This window comes from Microcaecilia unicolor, chromosome 2 (assembly GCF_901765095.1).
Source record: "Microcaecilia unicolor chromosome 2, aMicUni1.1, whole genome shotgun sequence".
Lineage (NCBI taxonomy): Eukaryota > Metazoa > Chordata > Amphibia > Gymnophiona > Siphonopidae > Microcaecilia > Microcaecilia unicolor.
The window spans coordinates 654,425,198-654,445,240 of NC_044032.1; the positions used below are offsets into that span (position 1 = coordinate 654,425,198).

General features: G+C 49.5%; 1 protein-coding gene across 3 annotated transcripts in view; it reads left to right on the top strand.

Annotated features, from left to right (window-relative positions):
- ADAD1 (adenosine deaminase domain containing 1) overlaps positions 1-20,043 on the top strand; it is a 349,421-nt gene that overhangs the window by 122,952 nt on the left and 206,426 nt on the right. For all 3 annotated transcript variants that reach the window (XM_030191773.1, XM_030191775.1, XM_030191774.1), the window contains exon 6: positions 7,237-7,362. In XM_030191773.1, the coding sequence (XP_030047633.1) occupies positions 7,237-7,362 (126 nt within the window). The remainder of the gene's footprint in view (positions 1-7,236; positions 7,363-20,043) is intronic.

Below are 20,043 nucleotides of genomic sequence, written 5' to 3' on the forward strand. Positions count from 1 at the left end.
CGGCCTCTTCCCTTTGGGTTGGTGTCTGTTCCTCGTACCTTTACTAAGGTAAGGGTAGTTGTGGTGGCAGTTCTCTTAACGGAGGGCATTGTAGTGCATCTTTATTCGGACGATTGGTTGCTGGTACAGTTCTTGCAGTCCCTAGGTTGGGTAGTCAATATGCAGAAAAGCAGTCTTTTACCTTCTCAGTTCATAGAGTATCTGGGGGTCAGGTTTGGCACGAGGCAGGGTCGCGTGCTCTTCAGTCGGCTCCAGTCCTCAGGTTGCAGAATCAAATTTGTCGCTTCGGGCTGATTTCCAGCCCATCGGCAGGAGGTTCTCTACAGGTTTTGGCAACCATGCTGGCAGCGATCGAGGCGGTGCCTGGTTCTGGACTCACATGAGGTATTTTCAGAACTCGCTGTTGGTCGAGGTGGTCATCTCAGACGTTTTTGCTACATCAAACTTTGCCTCTTTTGCTCCAAGTGAAGACCAGTCTACGTTGGTGGCTTCAGGAGTCCAATTAGTCCAAAGGTATTCCTCTAGCTCTGCCCAGCTGATCTGTAGTGCCGACAGTTGCCAGTCTTCTCGCCTGGGGAACTCACTGTCGGAGGCAGTTTGCTCAGGGTTTTTGGTCTCATCAGAATACATTGTTTTCAATCAACCTTTTAGGGACCAGAGCGATTCTTCTGGAGTTCCAGAGGTGTTTTCTTCTTCTCAGAGGCCGAGCAGTTCAGTAGAGTCAGACAAGGCCTCAGTGGTCGTAATTTGCAATTGGAAAGGAGGAACGGGGAGTCTCCCGTTGGAGCGAGAGGTGGCGCTACTGCTTCAATGGGCGGAGGTCCATCTGATGGTTCTTTCAGCGGCTCAGGTAGCAGGGGTCCTAAATGTTCAGCAAATTTTCTCACTCGTCACATGCTTAATTCTACAGAGTGGTCACTAAGCGAAGTGGCGTTGCGGCTGTTAGTTGTTGGGAGACTCCCAGGCTGGTTCGGTTTGCAATGCAATACTTCCTCTGTTCTTTAGTCGTTGCAAGGATCTCTTAGCGCAGGGCATGGACGATCTTCAGCAAACCTGCTCTGCCGGTCTAATGTATGCTTCTGATAGGGCATTTTTTTCAGAAGGTAGAGACACACAGGGGACGTCTGATTTTGGTGGCACCGGACTGGTCTCGTAGGATGGAGTGCACCGCTCTTCGATGTCTTTGGGATGACCTTCCCTTCAGACTTCTGATCCAGCGAGATCTCTTGTCGCAGGGTCCTGTTGTTCTTCCGGATTTGGATTGATTCTTGCTAAACTGGCTACGTAAGGTTATTCTGCTCAGGTCCTTGCGTTTATTCTTCACTCTCATCAATGTTCTACTTTGTTGATGGATATGCACACTTGGAGGATATTTGAGTACTGGTGTAAGGACTTTTGTCTATCTCCTTTTAGTGCTTCGGTACTGCAAATTTTGGATTTTTTGCAGCAGGGCTTTGACAAAGTCCTTCCTTTGGCCTCTCTTAAGCAGCAGATTGCGTTTTTCTCGCCTTTCCGTGGTCGTATCCAAGGGAGGTCTCTAGCTAGTTTTCCGGATGTGGTCCGTTTTTTGAGGAGGATTAATATCCTTAGTCCTTCCTCGCAATATTCTTTCCTTCGTTCGGACCTGAATTTGTTGCTTACGATTCTTGCTTGGACTCCCTTCGTCCTTTTGTCGACCTCTGCTTTGAAGGCCTTCTCTCTGAAGACAGTATTTTTGGTGGCTGTTTCGACTAGGTGAGTTTCGAAGTTGCAGGCGTGGTCGTGTAGTTCTCCGTTTTTGGAGTTTTGTTCCGATCACGTAAAGTTGTGCTATCGGTTTTTCATGTTTCTCAGCCGGTGCTATTACCTGTCTTCGGTTCTGTTTCCGGATCGCAAGAGAAGCGGCATTTGAAGTGTTTGGATGTCTATCTGGTGTTGAAGCACGATGTTCAGTCTACTGATGACATCCGACGATCTGATTGTTTGTTCTGATTGGAGGTGCACGTAACGGGTTCAGGGCCTCTAAACGCTCTATTTCTCAATGGCTTTAAGTAGTGATTTCTTTGACTTATTCTTTTTAGGGGAAACCTGATCCAGAGCATGTTGAGACTCATTCTGCACGACGTCAGACAGCCTCGTGGGCAGAGCGTTGTCTGGTGCCTTCAGAAGATATTTGTAAGGCGGCGACCTGGTTGTCTCTGCATTTTTTTTTCTAAGCACTTCCGTTTACATGTCCTCAGTCATCGTCAGGTTGCTTTCAGAGCGCGCATTTTTGTCGGCGGGGCTGCTAGGGTCCCTCCCATAATTTCACTGCTTTGTTACTTCCCATCAGTCACATTCTGGGCCGGTCCGGAGGGACGCTAAGGAAGGGTAAATTAGACCTTACCTGCTAATTTGCTTTCCTTTAGTCCCTCCGGACCGGCCCAGATCCCTCCCTTCAGATATCTGGTTGGTTCGGAGCTGTTTTGTTAGTTTCTTGATCTATATAGTAAAAAAAAAAAAAAAAAGAGAAAATTACTGAAATGTCCTGTATGAAGGATCATGATATATTTGAAGGCACTCACCCGTTGTTGGCAAAGTGCCGGTGGCTTCTCAGGTTTTTGGATGCACTGGTTCTGTATTTCTTCCATGACTTTCTTTCTGCTTTGGTACTTTATTACTGGATTTTTCTCTAGCTGGCAAGGGCTCTTATTGGCTGGCTAGAGTCACAACTTTTTTTCTCAGCCTTCACCTGCTGGAAGGCGTACACAACCCATCAGTGACATTCTGGGCCGGTCTGGAGGGACTAAAGAAAAGCAAATTAGCAGGTAAGGTCTAATTTACCCTTTTGAATATGCTCTGTAATTTTGTTTTTAATAATAGTCTCTACCATTTTGCCCGGCACCGACTTCAGACTCACCGATCTAGAATTTTTCCTTCTCTTGTCGGCTCCTGTACCAGATGCTCCATAAAGCAGTCTTTGATTTCATCAAGGAATTTTACCTCCCTAGCATGCCTTGATGTTACATTTACTCAATCAATATTGGGATAATTGAAATCACCCATTACTATCGTGTTGCCCAGTTTATTAGCCTCCCTAATTTTCTCTGTCCATCATGGCCAGGCGGACGGTAGTACACTCCTATCACTATCCTTTTCCCCTTTACACATGAAATTTCAATCCATAGGGATTCCAAGATGTGTTTATTTCCTGCAGAATTTTTCAAGGCTCTCCTTAACATACAGTGCTACCCCTCCACCAATTCGATCTACTCTATCACTATGATTTAATTTGTACCCCTTTCGGAATAGGCTCCCCCCTTCCCCAGAATGTTACCCAGTTCCAAAAAAATCTAAAAGCCTCCTCCCTGCACCTTCTCATCCATGCATTGATACTCCGGAGCTCTGCCTGTCTCTTGGGCCCTGCGCATGGAATGGGTAGCACTTCAGAAAATGTTACCCTAGAAGTTCTGGATTTGAGCTTTTTACCTAAGAGCCTAAATTTGGTTTCCAGAACCTCTCTCCCACAATTTCCTTTCATTGGTACCACATGTACCAATTCAATCATTTTCTCCCCAACACTATCATAAGTACATATGTATTGCCATACTGGGAAAGACCAAAGGTCCATCAAGCCCAGTATCCTGTTTCCAACAGTGGCCAATCTAGATCACAAATGTATTTATTTATTTATTTTATTTATTTATTTATTGCATTTGTATCCCACATTTTCCCACCTCTTTGCAGGCTCAATGTGGCTTACAAATACCTGGCAAGATCCCACAAAAGTACAAAATCCTATGTAGGTGACATATGATGTCCGCCACCAGGCTGGCAAGTCATCAGGCGATCCTCAAGTCCACTAACCACCCAGCTATCTACATGCCTAAGAATCAAAACACCAACTACAACAGCTGTCCTAACCCTTCCCACCTGGGCAGTAGCTCCTGGAGATACATCCTTGGTGCGAGAGGATATTCTCCGAGGACAAGCAGGCTGCTTGTCCTCACTGATGGGTGACGTCCACGGCAGCCTCTTCAGTCGGAGATCTTCTTTAGCAAAGACATTTGCTAGCCCTCACGCGCGCACGCACACCGCTCATGCGCAACCGTCTTCCCGCCCGAACTCGCTCGTGTTCGTCAGTCTTCTTTTTTCAGTGCTCAGGACGGCTGTGTTTACCGTCGTTCTGAGCCCTGAGGAGACCCTCGCGCTTTTCTTGCGTCCTTCCGCTTCGGAAGTCTTCTTTTATTTTCTAGTTCGCGTGTTCTTAAAAAAAAAAAAAAAAAAATTCCTTTATTTTCAAGTTTGTTTTTCCCATACAAGTTTCCTTTCGCTTTCGAAAGCGGCCCTGTTGGCTGCCCGTACGGGTTTTCTCCCTTTTTATTTTTGGTGCCTTTGCCATCATCGCGAATTTTGACTTCGCCGGCATGATTTTTCTGCCCATGTCATCGAAGCCTCCCAGAGGCTTCAAGAAGTGCACCCAGTGCAACCGGGCTATCTCGCTCACTGATAGGCACGCTTCGTGCCTTCAATGTCTGGGGGCTGGGCACCATCCTCAGGCCTGTACTCTCTGTTGTTCGTTGAAAAAGAGAACTCAGGCGGCGAGATTGGCCCAGTGGTGTTTCGACAGTCTCAGTATCGAGGTCGGCGGTACCGAGGTCATTGACCGGTGCTCCAGTGTCTACGGTACCGACATCATCGTTGGTACTGTCGTCGTCGGAGGGTGCCTCTTCGTCCGGAGTGCAGGTGAGGGCTGTCCATTCCCCTGCTGGTGGCGGTGAGCCCTCGAGTAGGTCTCCCCCTGCCTCAAGGGCTCCTGCTGTACAGCCCCCCCGGGATCGACCTTCTTCGGACCCGGCCCCGAGGAAGAGGCGCTTGGATTCGACGTCCTCGTCGGTACCGGGAGGTTCCGGTGACATGCTTCGTGTGAAGACAAAGAAGCATCGGCACCGGTCACCTTCCTGACGTGGTACCGAGAGCTCTGGGTCGCCGAGGGAGTCGGCACCCACTAGGCATCGACTAAAATGATAGCGGGGATGGGACGACTTGGAGAAGAGACGGCTGAGGGGAGACATGATAGAGGTATATAAAATAATGAGTGGAGTGGAACAGGTGGATGTGAAGCGTCTGTTCACGCTTTCCAAAAATACTAGGACTAGGGGTCATGCGATGAAACTACAGTGTAGTAAATTTAAAACAAATCGGAGAAAATTTTTCTTCACCCAACGTATAATTAAACTCTGGAATTCGTTGCCGGAGAAAGTGGTGAAGGCAGTTAGCTTAGCAGAGTTTAAAAAGAGGTTGAACTGTTTCCTAAAGGACAAGTCCATAAACCGCTACTAAATGGACTTGGGAAAAATCCACAATTCCAGGAATAACATGTATAGAATGTTTGTATGTTTGGGAAGCTTGCCAGGTGCCCTTGGCCTGGATTGGCCGCTGTCATGGACAGGATGCTGGGCTCGATGGACCCTTGGTCTTTTCCCAGTATGGCATTACTTATGAACTTATGACTCTTGAGGGTCATGTCACGGCTCATAGTGTTAGAGCCATGGCGGCGTCAGTGGCCCACTTGAAGTCAGCCACTATTGAGGAGATTTGCAAGGCTGCGACGTGGTCATCTGTCCACACATTCACATCTCATTACTGCCTTCAGCAGGATTCCCGACGCGACAGTCTGTTCGGGCAGTCGGTGCTGCAGAATCTGTTTGGGGTTTAGAATCCAACTGCACCCCCCCCTCCCCCCAGGCCCATTGTTTCTGTTCCAGGCTGCACTCTTAGTTAGTTGAATAAGTTTAGGTCAATCTCAGTTATGTTCTCGTCGTTGCGAGGCCCAGTTGACCAATGTTTGTTGTTTTGAGTGAGCCTGGGGGCTAGGGATACCCCACTTGTTAGAACAAGCAGCCTGCTTGTCCTCAGAGAAAACGAAAGCTACATACCTGTAGAAGGTATTCTCCGAGGACAGCAGGCTGATTGTTCTCACCATCCCGCCCGCCTCCCCTTTGGAGTTGTGTCTTCCCTTGTCTTTGCTATTTACTGGACTGGCGAACACGCGTTCGGGCAGGAAGACGGTCGCGCATGCGCACACGAGGGCTAGCAAACGTTGTTGGTAGTGAAGATCTCCGATCAGAGGTGCTACCGTGGACGTCACCCCACGTGTGAGAACAATCAGCCTGCTGTCCTCGTAGAGTACCTTCTACAGATATGTAGCTTTCGCTTTAACTGTTTGACCAGATCCTCTTCCCTTCCTTGACTTCTTTGTAACACCAACTGTATTCTTTACCCCGGGGTTTTTGGAAGCCACATTGAGCCTGCAAATAGGTGGGAAAATGTGGGATACAAGTGCAATAAATAAATTACATAGGTGGACATGTAATCTCCATAGTATACATTCCCATAGTAAAGCATTGTGGAGGTGCTATATAGCAGTGGAAAGAGGCTTGTGACGATCAAGAGACAATGGATGATGTAAAGTACAGGTGGGATATCGAGTTTGCAGTGGACTAGGACAGGGGAGAAAATTAACCATGCAGAGGTGAAAGATCCTAAGCACAACACAAAAACAGCGATCCATTAAGTGTATGTCCATAAAATGACCAGTGAAGTCCAGACCTTAATTCAATAGAAAATCTAGGATAAGACTCCGTAGTCCATAGATAATCCCTGTCAACTTGAAGGAGCTTGATACTTTGCCAAAAAGAATTATTATTAGCATTTGTATTGCGCTACCAGACGCACGCAGCGCTGAACACCTGATACAAAGAGACAGTCCCTGCTCAAAAGAGCTTACGATCTAAATAATACAGACAGACAAGTCAGTTGCGGGTGAGGGAAGAATAAGCAAAAACTGCAGCATATCGCTGTGAAATGTTGATTCAGTCATGGGGTGTGGTCTTATGTACTTAATTTTCATGTTGTAGGTGAAAAATGTTGAGTTGACCAGTGAAATAATCTCGTACTTTACTACATTTTGAAGTGGCATTTTCAGTCTTCAGAATATGAAAAATATATTCAATGACTTGAAGACTTTAGAATGCAATATAAATGTTGGCATCTTTACTATTAGAACTCATGGTACTGTGCTGTCCCATTCAACCGTGCTTTGTTCAGAGCTGTATTTTATGAACTCAACTTTTCTTTTTAAAAGAAAATTGCTCTAAGTAGTTTAATGTATTGTGGAAGTTAATCACTTGAGTACTTGCATTATTTTTTTTAGTGATACCTATAATGTAATGAGAACTCATTTTTAATATAGCTTTTGGCTTTTTTGTTTTATAGAAGGGAGAGCATCGGTGCATGAGAAAATTTTACGGACTGTTAAGGAGATGTTTAGTAACTTGATCTCCAAATACCCTGAGTTTGAAATTTGTAGTGGATCATTGGCTGCTTTTGTGATTGAAAAAGGTAAGGAGCACTGTTGAATTTACTGGGGGGGAAGGAAATAGGGAACAGTCCTGTAGATTATCTCCAGTTACTTCATGGTGATCCAGGGGATCTGTCCTTTTAAATTACCATTTCAGTTTTTGAACACATGCAGTTGCTACTTTAGCTTGCCAGCACTTTTCTTGCCAAATCCTATATAATAATTCTCACCTCCAACGTTCTAATGTGCCTGGGACCGCGGCTCCCTCGGAGATGGTCTGCTAGGCAGTTTAGAATGCACTGACGTCAGTGATGTCACTGACAGCTGATTCCAAGGCAAGGGGAGGAGTAGGGAAACACGTGGAGCATGTTTCCCTACTCCTCCCCCTGCCTGGGAAACAGCTGTCAGTGCCTCCCCTCGGCGCAACACCCAAGCCCCTGCCCTGCAAAACCGTGAGCTAAGCAGGGGGAGGAGTAGGGAAACACGCGGAGTGTGTTTCCCTACTTCTCCCCCTGCCTACCAGTTAGCTCTCAGTGCCCCCCCACTCTCGGGCACATCAACTCCCTTGCCACCTGCAGCCGCCAATACTAACGCTGTCCCGCCGCTGCTGCTTCTCCTGTGGAGCAGCAGCAGCCGGTACAAAAAGAAAAAAAGCCCAAAAAAAAGATTTTTAATCTGAAACACGGCTCCGTAGACAGTCATCTGGCATTTGCTGTCGTCACTGCAGCCACTCCCTCTCTCTCCCCTCCACGTCACTGCCCCTGCAGGAAGACCCCAGAGGAGCGCAGCGACGTCAGAGGGGAGAGGAGGAGCAGCTGCAGCGATGACAGCCAATGCCAGATGGCTGTCTGAGCCATGTTTCAGGTTTAAAATCTTTTTTTGGCCTTTTTCTTTTTGTACCGGCCGCTGCTGCTCAACAGGAGACGCAGCAGCGGCCGGACAGCGTTAGTATTGGCGGCTGCGGGTGGCGAGGGGGTTGATGTGCCCGAGGGGGGGTAGGGGCTTGGGTGATGCGCCGAGGGGGGAGGGGAGGGTCGCTGGACATGGATGGCTGCAGGGGGGGAGCAGGGAAGAGGGAGGTGGTGAGGGGGTCCTGAGACCAGATGGGTGGCTGCAGGGGAGACAGAAGGGACGCTGCAGGGGTAGAGGAGGGTCGCTGGACATGGGTGGCTGCAGGGGAGAGAGGTGGGTCGCTGGACATGGGTGGCTACAGGGGGGGCAAGGGGAAAGGAGAGGAGGGTCGTTGGACATGGGTGGCTGCAGGGGGGCAGGGGAGAGCAGGGTCGCTGGACATGGGTAGCTGCAGGGGACGAGGAGGGTTGCTGTACATGGGTGGCTGCAGGGGGGGCAGGGGGAGAGGTGAGTCACTGGACATGGGTGGCTGCAGGGGAGAGAGGAGGGCCGCTGCACATGCGTGGCTGCAGGGGCAGAGGAGGGTTGGTGGGGAGGGGGTCCTGAGACCAGATGGGTGGCGGCAGGGGAGACAGGAAGGACACTGCAGGGGGGAGGGGATTACCTTGCTAGCGCCTGTTTCATTGCCTACCGAAACGGGCCTTTTATACTAGTATTTATAATATATTGGTGTTCAGTCAGTACTTTGTGTTCCTTTTTGACCCACCAGACCAGTGCAGAATGCTTGGTGTGGAGGAGCAGCTTATTGAATTCATGTTCTTTCCCTTATTCTATCCAAACTTGAAGTGGGGGTGGGGAGGAGGTTTAGTTCCCAGAAGCTAGGTTAAAAAAAAGTTGCTGTCTCAAATTGATTACTGTAAAGCTTTGTATTTTCGGATAGCAGCATTAAGAGTATTCAGAACACAGCAGTGAGACTAATCTTTTGACTAAGGAAATTTTGAAAGTGTCACTGGCCATTCGAAAAATCTGCACTGGCTATGTGTCTAAGCATGTATCACCTTCAAAGCCGTCTGCCTAATTTCCTAAATTCTACACGGGAACTCAGAGCTCCTAACCCAACTTGTCTGGCACTGTTACTATAACTGTGAGACAGTTTACTCCTGAAATTTCCTGTACTAAGCAATTAAATTGTTATAAATTGGCTACAATCTTGTTTTTGAAACACTTCTAAATCTACTAGAAACAAGTTGCGTTCTTATGGTTTTGCATTTAACAGTCCTTTATTTCTAGGAGGAAAAGGCTGCAGATGCTCTGCTGATTCTTTGCTTTTGCAGTTTGCAACTTGCAGTTTGCCGGGCAGGCTTCTTCATCAGCCTTAAAAACCTCCAAAAAGAGAATCTTTTTATTTATTTTTTTACTTTACTATTTGCTTAATCCTTTATCGCTATATATATTTCTTAAATCCTCTTTTCAAATTTTTGACAATTATTTTCTTAAGGGCATCACAGGTACTTATCTTTATACATGTGCTGTTTGCATAGGTTTGCTCAACAGAGTGCCTCCGTTTCGTTACTTCTTTAGGAGACAAACCTTGCCGCACTATTTCTTCTGTGTTCTGCCAAAAGTAATCAAACTGTATGAATTAATGGACTTTTCCCGCTGTGGAAATGAGCAAAGCGACCTGATATATTCTTACCCTGACTAATGTCTCTCTTGGCATCTTTGTGGCTGTCCGGATGTGGCACTGGGCTCGCCAACATTGCATGTTCCTGTGAGCCACTTATCTGGCAGGCGCAAACAATACCCTGGCCAACAGACTGAGCAAGATAATGCAAACTCACAAGTGGTGTCTCAATCTTCCGAGCGTGGGGCACCCCTTCGTTGAATCTTCTTCCGAGCGTGGGGCACCCCTTTGTTAAATCTTTTTGCCAATCATATCAAGCACAAGGTCCCTTAGTTCTGTTACAGGCTTCAGGCCAACGACAGACTAGTGTCAGATGCCTTCCTCCTTAATTGGGGAACAGGTCTTCTGTATGCATATCTTCCTCTAGTGGGAAAGACTTTGTTGAAACTCGTGCAAGACTGCGGAACCATGATTCTGATAGCACAATATTAGCCACAGTAGATATGTTTCTCTCTGCTTCTGGAGTTAACCTCCAAAGAATCGTGGAGATTGGAGTGTTTCCATATCATCATGCTGATCAATCCATAGACTGGTGGGTTGTGTCCATCTACCAGCAGGTGGAGATAGAGAGCAATCCTTTTGCCTCCCTATATGTGGTCATGTGCTGCCGGAAACTCCTCAGTATGTTCTCTATCTCAGCAGGTGGTGGTCACACACAGCAGCAGCTCTGGCTAGGTCTCCAAGCCTAATTTTTAGGTTTTGTTGAGTACCTGGGGTTGAGGGCTCTTTTTGAGCAAGTGCAAACCTGGTGGCGCCAGGTCCCTCCTTTTCTCCCCCCTCCCGCTGGCTCCGTTAAAAAAAAAAAAAATTTGGACGTCTTTTGGCGTTGAAGCCAGTACGGGTCCTGTCGGACAATGCCACGGCTGTGGCCTATGTCAACCGCCAGGGAGGTACCAAGAGCGCCCCTCTAGCCAAGGAAGCCATGAATCTATGCCAGTGGGCGGAAGCGAGCCTGGAACAGCTGTCAGCGGCCCACATTGCCGGAGTCATGAATGTCAAGGCGGACTTTCTCAGTCGCCATACCTTGGATCCCGGAGAGTGGCAGTTATCGGCTCAGGCGTTCTTGGACATCACGAAGCGCTGGGGCCAGCCGAGCCTAGATCTGATGGCGTCATCGGCCAATTGCCAAGTGCCGCGCTTTTTCAGCAGAGGACGGGACCCTCGATCTCTGGGAGTAGATGCTCTTCTCCAACAGTGGCCGACACAGGAGCTTCTCTATGTGTTCCCGCCCTGGCCCATGTTGGGCAGGGTACTAGACCGGGTGGCAAAGCATCCGGGCCGAATAATCCTGGTGGGTCCAGACTGGGCCAGACGTCCCTGGTATGCGGACTTGATCAGGCTCTCAGTGGACGACCCTCTGCGGCTGCCAGTGGAGCAGGGCCTGTTGCATCAGGGTCCCGTGGTGATGGAGAATCCCTCCCCCTTTGGTCTTACAGCCTGGCTATTGAGCGGCAGCGTCTGACGAAGAAGGGCTTCTCAGACAAGGTCATCGCCACTATGCTGAGAGCGAAGAAGCGCTCTACTTCTACTGCTTACGCCAGGGTTTGGCGTACCTTTGCAGCGTGGTGTGAAGCAGGCTCACTTTCTCCCTTCACTGCTCCAATTTCTTCAGTGCTGGCGTTCCTGCAAGAAGGTCTGGAGAAAGGCCTGTCGCTCAGTTCCCTTAAAGTCCAGGTAGCGGCTCTGGCTTGCTTCAGGGGCCGCCTGAAGGGTGCTTCCCTGGCTTCGCAGCCAGATGTGGTACGTTTTCTCAAGGGAGTTAATCACCTGCGCCCTCCTCTGCACTCAGTGGTGCCTGCGTGGAATCTCAACCTGGTGCTAAGAGCCTTGCAGAAGCCGCCTTTTGAACCCTTGTCGAGGGCATCTCTGAAAGACCTGACGTTGAAAGCAGTCTTTTTGGTGGCTATCACTTCAGCCAGAAGAGTTTCCGAGCTCCAGGCACTCTCATGTCGAGAGCCTTTTCTGCAGTTCACTGAGGCAGGAGTGACTATTCGCACAGTGCCTTCCTTCCTGCCCAAGATTGTTTCTCGCTTCCATGTGAATCAGCGGCTCTGTCTCCCTTCCTTTCGTAGGAAGGACTACCCAGAGGAATACTCTGCTCTCAAATTTCTGGATGTGAGACGAGTCATCATCAGATACTTGGAAGTGACCAATGATTTCCAGAAATCGGATCATCTGTTTGTCCTGTTTGCAGGTCCTCGTAAGGGTCTGCAGGCTGCTAAGCCTACAGTGGCAAGATGGGTCAAGGAAGCCATTGCAGCGGCTTATTTGGCCGCGGGGAAGGTGCCGCCTATTCAGCTGAAGGCTCACTCCACTAGAGCTCAGGCGGCCTCGATGGCAGAGGCCGGGTCCGTCTCCTTGGAAGAGATATGCAAGGCGGCAACTTGGGCATCGGCCCATACCTTCTCCAGGCATTACCGCTTGACTGTGGCTGCTCGGGCGGAGGCCCGGTTTGGAGCTTCAGTGTTGCGGTCAGGGATTTCAATGTCCCGCCCTGGGTGAGTACTGCTTCGGTACATCCCACCAGTCTATGGATTGATCAGCATGATGATATGGAAGGTAAAATTATGTATCATACCTGATAATTTTCTTTCCATTAATCATAGCTGATCAATCCATAGCCCCTCCCAGATATCTGTACTGTTTATATTCTGGTTGCATTTCAGGTTCAAGTTTAGTCTTCAGTTCCTGTTCAGGAGGGCTTCGTGTTCAAGTTTTTCAATGGATTCTTCAAGAGTTGAGACGAGTTTGTGTTACAGTGAGCTGCTGCATTCCTCTCCCCTCCGTTTTACGGGGCTGGATTGAGACCTAAATTCTGCCGGCGCTCCCTCCCGCTTTGTGCGGCTGTAGGGCAGCTTTGTACCCCCCCCCCCCCCCCCCCCCCCGCTTCGGCGGTGTTAGGGTCAGTCAGCTCCTCCCGCGGTTGCGGTTGCAGGATAAGCCAGATCCCCCCGCATCGGCGGGGTGGTGTCCCTCCCCCGCTCTGCGGGGATGAGCTGGACGGATTCCCCTCCCCCACTTGTGTGGGGATGAGCTGGGTTAATTCCCCTCCCCAGTTTCGGCGGTGGTGAGCTGGGCAGAGTGTCCCTTTGTGGGTGTAATTCTCCAAGTGCTGAGTCCTGCGGATGGAGCTTGGATATCGACATACTGAGGAGTTTCCGGCAGCACATGACCACATATAGGGAGGCAAAAGGATTGCTCTCTATCTCCACCTGCTGGTAGATGGACACAACCCACCAGTCTATGGATTGATCAGCTATGATTAATGGAAAGAAAATTATCAGGTATGATACATAATTTTACCTTTCCGACCATTGTCACAGAGAACAAGGGGTCCCTTCTATATACTAATCTCCAGTCTCTGGCTCTGACAGCTTGGATGTTGAAAGCTTAGAATTCACTTCCTTGGGTCTTTTGGTGTCTCCTGGGTCTTGCTGGTTTCCAGGAAAGAATCCACTAAGAGGTGTTACTCTTTCTTAAATGGGGGATGTTTGCCGTCTGGTGTGAGAGCAAGGCCCTAGATCCGCTTACTTTGCCCTATACAGACCCTGCCTCAAGACCAGCTCCGTAAGGGTTCACCTTAGTGCAATTAGTGCTTATCACCATGTAGAAGGAGAACCTATCTCTGGACAGCCTCTAGTTGTTCGCTTCATGTGTTTGTCAGAGCCCCCTGTCAAACCTCCACAAGTGTCATGGGATCTCAACATCATTCTCGCCCAACTGGTGAAAGCTCCTTTTGAGCCACTGAATTCCTGCTATCTGAAGTAGTTGACCTGGAATGTCATTTTCTTGGTTGCTGTTACTTCAGCTCATAGTCAGTGAGCTTTAGGCTGTAGTGTTGGTTGCACTTTATACTAAGTTTAATCACAACAAAGCAGTCCTCCGCACACACCCTAAGTTCCTGCTGAAAGTGGTGTCAGAGTTCCATCTGAACTGGTCAATTGTCTTGCCAACATTCTTTGCCTGACCTCATGCCCATCCTGGCAAAATCAACTTGCAAGAGAGCATTGGCCTGCTACGTGGAGTGGACAAGGCCCCACAGATTGTCCGCCCAACTTTTTGTTTATTTTGATCCCAACAGGATGGGGGTCGCTATTGGGAAACGCACAATTTCAAATTGGTTGTCAGATTGCATTTCCTTGGAGGGTTATGTCATGGCTCATAGTGTCAGAGCCATGGCTGCTTCGTTAGTCCACGAGGTTAGCTTCCATTGAAGACATTTACAAGACTGTAACGTGGTCTTCAGTGCACACATTCACATCACACTACTGCCTTGAGCAGGATACATAACGCGACAGTCGGTTCAGGCAGATAGTGTTGCAGAATCTGTTTGGGGTCTAGAATCCAACTCCACCCTCCTATGCCCATTTAATTCTGTTCCAGGCTGCACTCTCATTCAGATTGTATATAGTTTTGGGTTAATCTGCGTTATGTCCTCGCCGTTGTCAGTCCCAATTGACCAGTGTTGGTTTTGGTGAGCCTGGGGGCTATGAGAATTACCCACTTTTAAGAATATATAAGCTTGCTTGTCATTGGAGAAATCGAACATACTTACCTGTAGCAGGTATTCTCTGAGGACAGCAGGCTTTATATTCTCACAGTCTTTCCCATCTCCCCTTGGAGTTGTCTTTATTTTTAATTTATTTTTTACTATAGTATTAAACTGAGGAGACCGCATTCTCGCAGCGTACAGGAAGGCACTCGCTCATGCACTTTGGTTCGCATCTCACGCTCCACAAGGCTCTTATTTAGCTGTGGTAAATTGTGGACCGGGTGACGCGGATCGGCGTCACCCACTTGTGAGAATATAAAGCCTGCTGTTCTCTGAGAATCAAGCCCAGCATCCTGTTTCCAACTTTGGCCAATCCAGGTCACAAATACCTGGCAAGATCCCAAAAAAGTACAAAACATTCTATATTGCTTATCCCAGAAATAGTGGACTTTCCCCAAGTCCATTTAATTGTCTATGGGCTTTTTCTTTAGTAAGCCATACCAACCTTTATTAAACTCTGCTAAGCTTTTACCACATTTACACGTTGAGTGAAGAAACGTTTTCTCCGATTCGTTTTAAATTTACTACATTGTAGCTTCATCGCATGCCCCCTAATCCTAGTATTTTTGGAAATCGTAAACAGGCGCTTCACATCTACCCATTCTACTCCACTCATTATTTTATAGACCTCTGTTATATCTACCCTCAGCCGCCTTCCTTGTCATCAAGCAGATGAAGCCATTACGTATGGGTTGTGTCCATCAACCAGCAGGGGGAAATAGAGAGCACTCAACTTTTCACAGTTCCTCATGGCCAGCTAGCTCCTCTGCCTCTTCAGTATTCTCTATCTCCCCAAGCAGGGTGGCTGCAGCTTCTTCGAGCTCCATCAAAAATCTGCCTGGGGGTGGCTCCTGGCTTGCCAGTTGTTAGCCGGGGTGTTAGAGGCTATATCAGCTTCACTTTGAAGGCACATAGGTTAGCCCTTTCCCTGCCTTACCCATGCCCCCGTGGATGTGGACATATTAGCTTGCTTTTCCCTGTCCTTTCCCACTCAGTGGATACAGGCACATTGGTTCACCTTTCCCTGCCTTTCCCACTTATCTGAGCCTCCGGAGATTTTTTTATTTACCTCTTTTGCCTCTGCTTTCCTCACAGCGTTTAAATAAATAAAGTCGTGTCGCGCTTTAGCGCAGCGATCTTGGAAAAGAGGTTTTTTTTCTTGAGATTCTTCTGCAGGACCGGAGCTGTGATACTCGGTCTAGTGAGGTAAGAGTGTTTTCTGACTCCTCCAGGATGGGCCCGCGATCGGGACGTTTTCGGCGTGAACCAACATTTTTGAATTTTACCGCCGTTTTTGACGATGGCTGCGGAGACTGTAAAGCGCTGTTCTAAATGTGGCAAGCGCAAATCAGCAGCGGGGCTCTGTAATTCGTGCCGTACAGACGGTAGAGCCGGCCCGAGCATGGCGAGCGGCGATCTTTTGCTCTCTGAGCTGGCAGCGGATGCCATTTTGGATTTTCCACATGGCGCGGCCTCTGTTGCGACGGAGAGCTGTGAATCCGGGGGGGGGGGGGGGGGTCCTCTGAGTGAGGCTAATAATAGAGCTGATAGCCCTGGGCAGGATCCAGGCGGTCAGGGAGCGGTTTTCTCCTCTGATTTTGTTTTAATGCTGCATAGGGCGTACATGCTTAAAAGAGCTCTTCCACAGGGATCTTCGGACCCTCTGCCTGCCCCCCCCCCCCCCCCCCCCCCCGGTGGATCCTGGCCTTTTGGAGTTGGCTTTGCCTGTTTCTTATCCTCCTGATTAATGCAGAAGGGCTAATTCCCCTTCTGAGAGTGCCCCCCCCCCCTCCGTGATCGGGCTATGAGGATTCTCAGGGGTCTGGCAGAACTTCTTGGGCTAAGGAGCCAGAGTCGGGTGCAGAATTGCCACATGAGCTTGATGATCCGTCTGAGGATTTTCCACCGCGAGGAGCTGCCAGCGCGCTTATTTCAGATGCCTTACAAGCCCTCTCGATTGAAGATCCTGGGAGTGGCACAGCATCCTCTGTTAATCCAAGGATGGCTAGTACCAGAAAGCCTGCTCGAGCCTTTCCTTTGCATGACTCCATCCAAGAGCTTATTTCGGCTCAATGGGCTGACCCTGAGGGACCTTTGAAGGTTGCCAGGGCTATGGGGCAATTATACCCTCTGAGTGAGGAACATTTGGCTCGCTTTGCAATGCCTAAAGTGGATGCCCTGGTCACGGCTGTGACAAAGAGAACTACCCTCCCTGTTGAAGGAGGTGTTGCCCTGAAGGATATTCAAGACCACAGGCTTGATTCAACTCTGAAGCGGTCCTTTGATTTGGCAGGTCTCACTGTTCGGGCGTCTGCATGCAGTTGTTATGCTGCTAGAGCCTGCCTGGCTTGGTTACAGCAGGCAGTGGAACAGCCCGGTGATGGAATGGAGACCTTATCTGAAATGGCTCCGCAGATGGAGTCAGCCTTGTCCTTTTTGGCTGACGCCCTTTATGATATGGTCAGAGCTTTGCCTAAACAAATGGCTGTAGCAGTGGCGGCTCGCCGCACTCTTTGGCTACGACATTGGGCGGCGGACATGGCCTCTAAGCAAAGGTTGGTGAAGTTGCCCTTTCAAGGCCTTCTCCTGTTTGGTGAGGAGCTGGAAAACATTGTTAAAGGCCTGGGGGATTCCAAACCTCAGCGATTGCCCGAAGATAGGCCGAAGCCTTCCTCTAAGGGTCAGGCGGTCCGCTCCTCTTACAGACCTCGCTTCCGTGAAGCTAGAAGGTACCGCCTGGTGCGTGCTGCTGGGTTCACTTCGCGTGCCCGCTTTCAGCAGAGAAACTCCTTTCGCTCGGACAAACGTTCCGCAGCTGCCGGTTCAAGGCCTGGAGTTCAGGGGCGACCCTCTCAATGATGGTGCGCCGGCCCCCTCCTCGTTTCCTGTCAGGAGGAAGACTTTCCCTCTTTTTGGAGGAGTGGGCCAAAATCTCCGCAGATCAATGGGTCTTGGACCTGATCAGAGACAGATACCAAATATAATTTGATGCCCCGGTGAGAGACGTGTTTGTGGAGTCCCGATGCGGTTCTGCCGCCAAACGGGCGGCGGTAGAGGAGACTTTGCACAGTCTGCCAGATAGGGGCTGTGACCCCGGTGCCTCCCGCCGAACAACGTCTAGGCCGCTACTCCATTTACTTTGTGGTGCCACGAAAAGGCGGGTCTTTTCGCCCGATCCTGGACTTAAAAGAGCTAAACAAGTCCTTAAGGGTGCGGCATTTTCAAATGGAAACCCTGCGCTCCGTCATTGTGGCGGTACAGCCAGGAGAGTTTCTCACGTCTCTGGACCTGAAAGAGGCTTACTTGCACATACCAATTTGGCCCCCGCACCAGAAGTTTCTGCAGTTTGCGGTGTTGGGAAAACATTTCTAGTTTCGGGCCTTGCCTTTTGGCCTCGCCACAGCTCCCCAAACCTTCTCCAAGGTAATGGTGGTAGTAGCTGCCTTTCTCAGTCGAGAGGGTATCCGGGTTCACCCGTACCTAGACGACTGGCTGATCAGAGCAGACTCAGAAAAAGAGAGTCATCTAGCTACAGCCAGAGTGGTTTCAGTCCTTCAATCTCTGGGCTGGGCTGTCAATATGGCCAAAGGTTACCTGACCCCCCTCGCAATCTCTAGAATATTTGGGGGCCAGGTTCGACACAGCCTCGGGCTATGTGTTTTTTCCCGAACAAAGGCGGTGCAAGCTTCAGAATCAGGTCCGTCTGCTCCTGAGGATGCCCCGCCCGCGAGCTTGGGACATTGTCCAGCTGTTGGGATCGATGACGGCCACCTTGGAAGTGGTGCCCTGGGCGAGAGCGCACCTGAGACCTCTACAGTATTCTCTACTTCAATGATGGTCTCCAGTATCTCAGGATTATCAAAGGAGCTTACAATCTAAAGGACAAAATGACAAGTTGGGGTAGTCTGGATTTCTTGAATAGTGGTTAGGTGCCGAAGGCGACATTGAAGAGATGGGCTTTTAGCAGGGATTTGAAGATGGGCAGGGAAGGGGCCTGGAGTTTGACGGTGGTGGAGAAGGGTACTGAAAGGAGGGATTTGCCTTGAGAGCGGAGGTTACGGGTAGGAATGTAAGGGGAGATGAGGGTAGAGAGGTAGGGAGGGGCTGCAGATCGAGTGCATTTGTAGGTTAGGAGGAGAAGCTTGTACTGTATGAGGTACCTGATCGGAAGCCAGTGAAGTGATTTGAGGAGAGGGGAGATGTGAGTATATCAGTCCAGGTGGAAGATAAGACGTGCAGCAGAGTTCTGAACGGAGTGAAGGGGGGATAGGTGGCAAAGTGGGAGGCCAGTTAGGAGTAGGTTGCAGTAGTCGAAGCGAGAGGTAATGAGAGAGTGGATGAGAATTCGGGTGGTGTGCTCAGAGAGGAAAGGGCGAATTTTGCTAATGTTGTAAAGGAAGAAGCGACAGGTCTTGGCTATCTGCTGGATATGCGCAGAGAAGGAGAGGGAGGAGTCGAAGATGACACCAAGGTTGCGGGCAGATGAGACTGGGACGATGAGGGTGTTGTCAACTGAGATAGAGAGTGGAGGGAGAGGAGAAGAGGGTTTGGGTGGGAAGACAATAAGTTCGGTCTTGGCCATGTTCATCTTCAGGTGGCGGTTGGACATCCATGCAGCAGTGTCGGACAAGCAGGCCGATACTTTGGCCTGGGTTTCCGCAGTGATTTTCAGGTGTGGAGAGATAAATCTGGGTGTCATCAGCATAAAGATGGTACTGGAAACCATGAGATGAGATCAGCGAGCCCAGGGAAGAGGTGTAGATTGAAAAAAGAAGGGGTCCAATTACAGATCCTTGATGAACTCCAACAGAGAGCAGGATGGGGGTGGAGGAAGAGCCATGAGAGTGTACTCTGAAGGTGCGGTGGGAGAGATAAGAGGAGAACCAGGAGAGAACAGAGCCCTGGAACCCAAAAGAGGACAGTGTGGCGAGAAGTAAGTTGTGATTGACAGTGTCAAAAGCGGCAGATAGGTCGATGAGAATGGAGTAGTGACCTTTGGATTTGGCAAGGAACAGGTCATTGCAGATCTTAGATAGTGCTGTTTCTGTCGAGTGTAGGGGGCAAAAGCCGGATTGAAGCGGATCGAGGATGGCATGAAAGGAGAGAAAATCAAGGCAACGGCTGTGAACGGCATGTTCAAGTATTTTGGAAAGGAAGGGTAGGAGGGAAATGGGGCGGTATTTGGAGGGACAGGTAGGGTCAAGTGATGGTTTTTTGAGTAGAGGTGTGACTACAGTGTGCTTGTAGGTGTCAGGGACAGTTGCAGTGGAGAGAGAGAGGTTGAGGATATGACAGATGGGGGGGGGGGGGGGGTGACCGTAGGAGAGATGGTGTTAAGTAAGTAGGTGGGGATGGGATCCGAGGAGCAGGTGGTGCATTTCGAGGAGGAAAGAAGATGGGCGGTTTCCTCTTCGGTGATCTCAGGAAAGGAGGAGAAGGAGGCCATGGGTAGGTTGGTTGAGGGAGTGGGCTATAGGGTGAAGAGGAGGAGATGGTTTGGTGGTGAATTCGAGGTTGATCTTCTGCACATTGTCGCGGAAGTAGTCAGCCAGTGATTGAGGAGAGAGTGAGGGGGGGTGGGAGCGGAGAGCACTTTGAGGAGGGAGTTGAGGGTGGCGAAGAGACGACGAGGGT